The sequence below is a fragment of the Phalaenopsis equestris genome, unplaced genomic scaffold (genome assembly GCF_001263595.1).
Source record: "Phalaenopsis equestris unplaced genomic scaffold, ASM126359v1 Scaffold000522, whole genome shotgun sequence".
In the NCBI taxonomy this organism is placed as follows: Eukaryota; Viridiplantae; Streptophyta; class Magnoliopsida; order Asparagales; family Orchidaceae; genus Phalaenopsis; species Phalaenopsis equestris.
The window spans coordinates 952,682-962,049 of record NW_018164962.1 but is presented as its reverse complement, the minus strand read 5'-3'; the positions used below and the strand labels follow the sequence as shown (position 1 = coordinate 962,049).

Here is a 9,368-nt window from a genome sequence, read left to right as displayed (position 1 = left end):
TATATATATATATAGTATTTACGTATGCTATTTTTTATGTAATATTACATATATATATATATATTACATATATATATATATATATATATATATATATACATAAGATTTAAGTGAGAAAAATAAAAGAAGACAAGATTTAAATGTTAAGTAAATCATCCAATTTGAAAGTCTATGCCATCCAATCGGATCTATCAACATGAATAAGAAAATATTCTTATAATTTCAATCACATTAGAAATGAGGCAAATTAATAAAATATTTATGAAAAGGGCATAAAAATAATTTTAGAAATTTAGCTTGCCGTGGCAGTCCGTCCACTAATTTATCTGGTTGATAGTTTTGCTAATGATAAATTATGATAAAAAAACAATTCATGAAACTATTTCATAACATCCAATCATAAAGAAAAAGGTCTTACTGTTGAAGCAGATTGAGTCAAATATCAAATTTCATTGTAAAAGACCAACATATTTTTCATTTTTATCAAATCTCAATGGTTCGATCATCGTAAGGGGCTAATCTAAGTCAGATATCCCTTGGAGTGGATATTCGTCAGAAGGGGCTAATCTAAGTCGACTACATCGTGCAGAGGACTTTATGCTCTATCAAATATTTTCATATACCATATGTATAATTAGGGAATATAAATGTTTCAAATTTGATTATTTTAGGATGAAATTTATTAGCCAAATCACCCTGCCAAAGAGCTTTGATCGTAACTACTTCTTTTGTGGAGCTTATTGGTCAAACCACATAGACGGATGACTCGAATTATGCCCTTACTGGGACGAATTATTTTGAGTATAAATCTAGTTGTATGTTTAATATGACATTGTCCTTTTGTAAGCGTATGTTAGCAATTAATTTGTTATGTTCGCCAAACAATCACAGAAGGCGGATGAGTTTCTATTTTAGCATTTAAAGGATACAATTTATTTCAATATTTTATGTTTTATTATTTAATATTTTGAAGTTTTTTTAATTTTAGGATAGACTCCTTGGGTTGAAATTTACATTCCACGTGATAATAATCAGGGAATTGATTGGAATGCTTATTTTATAGTTTAATTAGGATTAATGATTTAACCATTTGAAAAATTGTTATTCATGACAACTCTAGTCTATGTTAAGAGGAGGATTAGTCTAGCTTAGTGGGAGTTCGATCTTGTCAACTCTGGTCATTGTAGGGAGGAAGATTGGATTGGTCAACATACAAATGCCAAAAAAAGTGTGAATCGTGTTTACTTGTAACAAAGTTCTTTCAATCTCCTATTGTTTTGGTCCTAAAAAAATAAAAATCATTAAAAATACCAATCCTATCAACAAAAGGAAAGAAGCAACATTGTGTGTGCCAACTAGTTAAGTTGGAAATGATCTTAAAAAATATTGTAAAGTATTTGTGATCGAATAGTATTACATTACATTTCTATTTTCACATCAATATTTCAAAAAAAGAAAATTCAAAACCTACAAAACTTAGATTTATTCCATCAAATTTAGACCCATAAAAGTCAATAAAAATCATGGGAAATCTGCTAAGAAGTTCAATAATGCACAAATGCATTTATAATTGCGAAAAACCTACATAATGAAAAATGATAATTTTCTATAGCACTTATAAGGTTTTCAAAATAAAGCTAGGTTGCAGAAATATTGAAAGCCAAGAGAGCAAACACAAAAGAGAGAAAGTGATGGGCATAGGCGAGGTGGGTAAATGGAGGTAGAGTGATGATCGAGGACAATTCTCTATGTTAGGCGGAGAGGAATATGATTGGATGATCCATGCACTGGTCATTTGGCATGAAATAAGACAAAACAACATCTAAACAAACCACTTAAAAAAAACTGATTAATTTGTTAGTCTGTCATATACTAGAGTCAATTCATAGGAAGATCCAATTCCACAGAACCTCCAACCATCTCGTGGATTCTCAAGCCGCTCCATATAATGGTTCAAGGATTGGCAACCAAGCTTGACCCATGCCGCCCAACCTCAACTAAATAAGACGATCCCATCAACTCGAAGCAAGCTAAGCTTATTCAGCCAAGCCAGAAAGCAGGGGATGATAAACCCTTATATGTAAAATAACAAAAATATCGTAATATGGATCCCTTCCAAATAGGGGCAAAAATATAATGTCAAAATTGTATCATCTCCCATATAAATAGGGAAGCATTTTATGAATAATACATAATTGATTACTGCTCATTCTCCACACACACTTTCTTTCCTCTAGTTATTTATGATCAATTTCTTCAAGGGGATTCACTCACAAATTTGGATTCAACAAACTTGTTTGATTTTATATTTCTCTTTTAGCCAAACCAAGAAGAAACTGAACCATAAGTTCATATATGTAAAATATCATATATGTGTGTGTGTGTGTGTGGGTGGGTGGGTGTTGGTGTGCGTGCGCGCTGATCGAGAAGTAAAAAACTTGAATTATTTGACGGTGTTGAGAAACTCAAATATTTCCTTGAATAAAACATCACAAACATTCACATAGAACATAAGTCATAATGTAAGAGTAGCTCAAATACAAAAGCATGCATCACTTTCCTCACTATTATGTGTGTGTGTGTGTGGGGGCGCACGTTGATCGAGAAGTAAAGAACTTGAATTAAATGGTGGTGCTGAGAAACTTAAATATTTCTTTGAATAAAACATCACAAACATTCACAAAGATTATAAGCCATAACGTAAGACTAGCTCAAATACAAAAACACGCATCACTTTCCTCACTATTTTAATCTCGCTTAAAACAAAGTGCATGCTCTCTCTACCCATAACCATTTATTTTCACCTCTATCGAGAATTCAGGTGACCAACTTCTTAATGAAAAAGAGGAGGAATGCTATGCTCATTCATTAACGCTCTGCTCATTCATGAACATGTTAGTAGGATCAACCTCACCCTTCGCATAAGCCAATCGCTTGAAGTTACCTTTATAATACCTCTCTCCCCACACTCTCGCCTCCCAATAATTTGTCTTGTTTCCCTTCACATTCGTCCCAATATCCAAATCTCTATAGTTGAGATAAGCCGCCCTTGGGTTCTTAGAAACATAAGGTGTCATGAACTTGTAAAACCTCCTCAACCAATCCACATGCCTCTCATTGCAGCGTCGTCTTCCGACCACCTCTGCGTCAAATAGTGGACATGAAAAAAGGTTCCTTTCTGAAGAGGAAAGGCTGCTCGATTTCAAAGATCTCATCCATTCTTCCACCCCACAGATCTAAGATCATTTAGAGATTTTCTCCTTTCTCGAGGAAACAAATCAATATTTTGTCCCATGTTTCCAAGGGGATGGTTTGTGTTAAGAAGTCAGATTTGTGCTTGAAGGAGCTGTTGTAAGCGGGAGAATATCTCTCAAGTAGGCTGTTCAAAGGCTTTCCGTCGTATCCTGCAAATATAGGAGTCGGAGTTTATTTTGTTTAACAGCTATTATTATAAATTTAAATGCATGTTTTTTTGTTAAAATAGAATTTTATGTTCACGCTTAAGCATAGTGTTTTATAAAGGGTGTGCATTAGTTGATTTAAACTGAAAGCCATGCTAAACTTGGTTTTGAATTTAGTTTCAGGTTAAAGGTGATTTGAATTTTAGTTATTGATTAAGTTTGGAAAAAAAAATTATGTTTAAAATAAGAAATCGATTTATATTGATATTTAATAGATTTCACCAATTAATTCATTAGCTTAATAAATTTGCTCATCAACTTTTTTTAATCACAAGAAATCTGTTGACTAAATTTGATCTATTTTATATACTAAAAAAACAAAAAAAAATTAAAAATAAAAAAGTAGCACCCTTACTTGCAAAGTAGAGGAGCCCATCTCTGTGCAATCCTCCGCCTTCAACTCGAGTTCCGGAAAACAATCCTCTATTATGGGAAGAAGCTCATTCTTCTCACCAAGGAACAAGGATTTAAAGGAAACCTGTACTGTTCTGTTCGTCTTATTCCCATCAGAAGATTCGCTATCATTTCCCACAACAGTAAACACCGCCCGGATAAACAGCCTCTTATCCACCTTATAAGCCATTCGCTGCCATTTATCCACAAGCTTCGTCGCTCCCCCCTCCAAATTCTTTGAGATTGTGAAAACAGTTACTTTGCTCGGAACCGCCACAAGCCTCACTTTGTAAGCCACAATCACCCCAAAGCTCGCACCTCCTCCCCCTCTGAGCGCCCAGAACAGTTCTTCTCCAATGGTTCCTCGATCCTTTATCTCTCCGCTTGCGAGGCCGATTCGGATGTCTTCCACGTTATCGCTCGATAGCCCGAAGGACCTGCATGATGAAATAGTATGAATAAAACATCTTATGATTAGCCACAAATTTACTTATTTTTTTATTCAAAAGTAAGACCTCATTAAAGTCCCCAATCCTCCGCCGCTGAGATGCCCGCCTACGCCTACGGTAGGACCGAGGCCGGCGGGGAATGCGACAGTTCTGCTATGGTTGGCAATGGCGTAGTACAGCTCTCCGATAATGGCGCCGGCATGCACCCAGGCTGTTCCGGAGTGCATATCGATTTTGATGGAAGAAAGGAATTGTAGGTCGATGAGCACGAATGGGCCGGAGGTGGAAGCGTAGGATAGACCCTCATAGTCATGGCCGCCGCTTCGGGTGCGGGTAGGAATGTCCAGGCTGCGGGAACAGAGAACGGCTGCTTGGACGTGGTTTTCGCTGGTGGGGAGAAAGATGAGAATTGGTTTAGAGGAGTTTAGGAGGGGACGGCGATTGCGGACGGAGGAGAAGAAGAAATGGTTGAAGAAATGGGATTGAGGAGTGAAGTAGAGGTTGGGGGGAACAGAGTGGTTTCGGAGGCATTCAACGAACTCGCACTCATCGGAATTAGGGGACTGATCAACGTTAATGGCGCGGGAAGAATATAGAAGGAAGAGGACATTAATGAAAAGGGGGATGAGGAGGTCCTTAAGTAATAAGTAAATTTAAAATGTTATTGATGCATGCTAAAAGATTTGTGGATGTAGAGTAATGTATTATCTTCTTAGCATTGCACAGAATTTAATATGCCCTCTGGTGAAAGAAATTAACCATTAATGACTCCAGAATTTTCTTACGTGAAAAAAATCTGTGAAGGAAAAAAACCACAAGGTTTAGCCCAATTCTAAAAATTCACTATACACTGATGATTACAGAGACCCCTTTGTCCCACCAAGAGAAAAAACGTTACAAGATTTTCCAGGTTCCAACATCAACTAACGGTGTCCGGTCTATGGTGGTTGACAGTGATTGGTGGTGATTAACGGTTGTCAACGAGGGTTGACAATGATTGACGACTATCAACGACTGTCAACGAGATCGATGATGAGAGGAGTCGTGTTGGTCATCGGCTACTTCTCAAAGCATTAAATTTTCTCTCAAGCCTGAAGCTCCCTCATCATGAGAGAGGTGGGACTCTATTCATAATGTTCTGGGTGCAATTAATGCAATAATATGCACCATTTTGATTAGAAAATTCTGAGAGCTTTCATCGATCTAACAACATTTGATAGCCTTAGCGATTTCGTAATTGAGCAATCTTGAGCTCGTTGGATTTGTCTTGTCGAAACGCTCAATTCGAATATAAGTTTGCTTGATTCAACATTCATTTAACCTTCTAAATATATCAGAAAAATGTCTAGTGGTTTAATAACTTGATCTGAGCTAGATTCAACATTCGCTATGTTATCCCATATTCAACGTTTCATACGATTACATACGGGGCACCCAAAACAATCTTATCTACAAATCAAACTCACTCTTTCATCCATTCTCCAAATTCCCACTCAAACAATAAGTGGTGATAAAAAAATCATTCCTCCTTTTCATTTTTCTTCGCAAAATTCAAATCGCAAATCATAAATCGCAAATAAGAAATTAGAAGATCACAAATCACAAATATAACAAACTTCTCACAACAAAGAAACCCAAAAATCGTAAAAATAAATCCATTCCATCGAAAATGAGCTCATGATTTGCGTATAGAGCTCAATAACCAGAGATCAAAGGGACCAGAAAGATGTGAAAGGCAACCACCAAAAAGTGGCACGTGAGAGGCTCGAGAGAAGGGCGAGAAAGATGCAAGAGAGAAACGAGAAAGAGAGAGAGAGAGTGAGGTACCTAGGGTTCGCTTGAACGATTGAGAGAAGCATAGTGCTACCTAGGGCAGAAGAGATCGTGAGAGAGGGATCCACAGGGACAAGAAGGGCAGTGGGGTAATACATACATCAAGAATTGCAGGTCGTGGGGTCAAACTCGCTTCTGCATTTAAAACGAATTATTAATGGTTTAATAGAATAAGCTACAACGCTGCAACAACCAAATGTCTCATCCATTGTTTTCAAAACGCACCGCACCAAATAAACTGCACCAAACGGGTCCTTAGTTGTACGTTTAATATGACAATGTCTCTTTGTGAGCGTACATTAACACTAGATTTGTTAAGTTCATCAAACAATCATGGAGGGCGAATGAGTTTTTATTTTCAACCTTTAAAGGATACATTTTGTTTTAATATTTTGTAAGTCTTTTATTTTCCACCTTACGAACATCCTGCCCCTTAGGAGAAAATCTCCACCTTGCGAATATCCAGCCCCTTAGAAGAAAAATATCATGGAGTTTCTTATGCACAAATGTGGGTTGAAGCAAGGTGGAGATTTTCTCCTAAGGGGCAGGATGTTCGCAAGGTATATATATATTGTAATAGGGATCCCTTCCAGATAAGAGCAAAAATATAATATCATCATTTTATCATCTCCCCTGTAAATAGGGAAATATTTTATGAATAAAACATGATTGATTATTATCTATACACCCCCACCCCAACCCCACCCAAGTCATTTACGTTATATTCCTTGGATATGATTCACGTACAATTTTGGATTCAACAAGCTTATTTAAGTTTATATTTCTCTTCTGGCCCGAGCGAAGAAACAGCTGAACGATAGACCCATATATCTAAAATATCAAAAACACCCTAATATGAATCTCTACCAAACATGGGCAAAAATATAATATCATAATTGTACTATTCTCTTATGAATAATGGAAATATTTTATGAATTATACATGATTTATTACAGTTTATATTTCTCCTCTATCCCTCTTTTAATTTACGTTCTATTCTTTGGGGGTTATTCACAGACAAATTTGAATTCAACAAATTTGTTAAAGTTTATATTTCTCTTCCAAAGCTATTAATTGAATTGTCCACATTCACAAATGAAAACATAATGAGCTAATTTAGATTGATTATGAACATAGTATATATAGATATGTATATATATGTATATGTATGTATGTACACACACACACACACACACACACAAAACACAGTATATATAGATATGTATATATACTATCTATCTATCTATCTATATATAGATAGAAGTACAGATCTCAAATTGTTTGACGGTGCTGAGAAACTTGGATATCTTTTTGAATTAAACTTCGCAAACATTCACAAAGAACAGAAGCCATAACGTAAGAGTAGCTCAAATACAAAGACATGCATCACTTTTCTCACTATTTTAATGTTGCTTAAAACAAAGTGCATACTCTCCCTACCAATAACCATTTATTTTCACCTCTATCGAGCATTCAGGTGACCAACTTCTTAATGAAAAAGAGGAGGAATGCTCTGCTCATTCATGAACATGTTAGTAGGATCAACCTCACCCTTCGCATAAGCCAATCGCTTGAAGTTACCTTTATAATACCTCTCTCCCCACACTCTCGCCTCCCAATAATTTGTCTTGTTTCCCTTCACATTCGTCCCAATATCCAAATCTCTATAGTTGAGATAAGCCGCCCTTGGGTTCTTAGAAACATAAGGTGTCATGAACTCGTAAAACCTCCTCAACCAATCCACATGCCTCTTGCTCACAGCAGCGCCGTCTTCCGACCACCTCTGCGTCAAATAGTGGACGTGAAAAAGGGTTCCTTTCCGATGAGGAAAGGCTGTCTCGGTTTCAGAGATTTCATCCATTCTCCCTCCCCACGGATCTAAGATCATTTGGGGTTTTTCTCCTTTCTCGAGGAAACGATGCAGTATTTTGTCCCATGCTTCCAAGGGGAGGGTTTGTGTTATGAAGTCGGATTTGTGCATGAAGGAGCTGTTGAACACAGGAGAGTATCTCTCTTGTAGGATGCTCAAAGGCTTTCCTTCGTATCCTGCAAATATAGGCCATTACTATAAATTTAAATGCATGTTTTTTTAAAAAATAGAATTATATGTTCACGCTTAATCCTAGTGTTTTATTAAGAGCGTGCATTAGTTGATTTGAACTGGAAGCAATGGTTAGTTTGGTTTGAATTTTAGTTTCAGGTTGGAAGAAAAATTATGTTTAAAATAAGAAACCGAATTGTATTGATATTTAATTGATTACACCAATTAATTAATTTAATAAATTTGCTTATCAACTATTTTTAATCACAAGAAATAAGCCGGCTAAACTTGATCTATATTTTATATAAAAAATAAAAAATAAAAATAAAAATAAAAAGGTGGAGCACTTACGTGCAAAGTACATGACCGACTCAATCCAGCTCATCTCTCTACAATCCTCCGCCTTCAATTCGAGTTCCGGAAAACAATCCTCCATTACGTGAAGAAGCTCATTCTTCTCACCAAGGAACAAGGATTTAAAAGAAACCTGCACTGTTCTGTTCGCCTTATTCCCATCACTAGCTTCGCTAACATTTCCCTCAACAGTAAACACCGCCCGGATAAACAGCCTCTTATCCACATTATAAGCCATTCGCTGCCATTTATCCACAAGCTTTGTCGCTCCCTCCTCCAACGTCTTTGAGACTACGAAAAGAGTTACCGTACTGGGAACCGCCACAAGCCTCACTTTGTAAGCAAGAATCACCCCAAAGCTCGCACCTCCTCCGCCTCGCAGCGCCCAGAATAGATCTTCTCCCATCGTTCCTCGATTCTTTATCTCTCCGCTTGCCACGACGATTCGGATGTCTTCCACGTTATCGCTCGATAACCCGAAGGACCTGCCCAATGAAATAGTATGAATAAAAAATCTCATGATAAGCCACAGATTTACTTATCTTTTATTCAAAATTAAGACCTTGCTAAAGTCCCCAATCCTCCGCCGCTGAAATGCCCGCCTACGCCTACGGTGGCACAGAGGCCGGCGGGGAAAGCGAGAGTTCTGCTATGGTTGGCGATGGCGTAGTAGAGCTCGCCGAGAGTTGCACCGGCTTGCACCCAGGCTGTGCCGGAGTGCATATCGATGTTGATGGAAGAGAGGAATTGGAGGTCGATTAGCACGAATCGACCGGAGGTGGAAACGTAGGATAGACCATCATAGTCATGGCCGCCGCTTCGGGGGCGGATAGTGAA

General features: G+C 37.4%; 2 protein-coding genes across 2 annotated transcripts in view; both read right to left on the bottom strand.

The window, feature by feature from the left end:
• Positions 1-2,861: 2,861 nt before the first annotated feature.
• On the bottom strand, positions 2,862-7,489 carry LOC110028677 (berberine bridge enzyme-like 26). The gene is made up of 4 exons (XM_020730625.1): positions 7,436-7,489; positions 4,370-4,938; positions 3,817-4,291; positions 2,862-3,236 (listed from the first exon to the last, which is right to left on the bottom strand). Exons 1-4 carry the CDS (start codon positions 7,487-7,489, stop codon positions 2,862-2,864), a joined length of 1,473 nt encoding a protein of 490 aa, XP_020586284.1.
• An 85-nt stretch (positions 7,490-7,574) lies between these two features.
• LOC110028676 (berberine bridge enzyme-like 22) overlaps positions 7,575-9,368 on the bottom strand; it is a 22,034-nt gene continuing 20,240 nt past the window's right edge. Inside the window, exons 4-6 of the mRNA XM_020730624.1 lie at positions 9,094-9,362; positions 8,529-9,016; positions 7,575-8,182 (exon numbers count right to left, since the gene is read on the bottom strand). Of these exons, the coding sequence (XP_020586283.1) occupies positions 7,626-8,182; positions 8,529-9,016; positions 9,094-9,362 (1,314 nt within the window). The 3' untranslated portion in view covers positions 7,575-7,625. The remainder of the gene's footprint in view (positions 8,183-8,528; positions 9,017-9,093; positions 9,363-9,368) is intronic.

What these genes read in the sequence shown, in the direction of transcription:
- LOC110028677 (XM_020730625.1), bottom strand. Translation starts at nt 7,489, where the DNA reads ATGGCTTCTGTTCTTTGTGAATGTTTGCGAAGTTTAATTCAAAAAGAT. An exon ending in TAATTCAAAAAGATATCCAA is followed by an intron (nt 4,939 to 7,435) that starts GTTTCTCAGCAC and finishes TTATTACTTAAG; the next exon opens with GACCTCCTCATCCCCCTTTT. An exon ending in TGGGCTCCTCTACTTTGCAA is followed by an intron (nt 3,237 to 3,816) that starts GTAAGGGTGCTA and finishes AAATGATCTTAG; the next exon opens with ATCTGTGGGGTGGAAGAATG.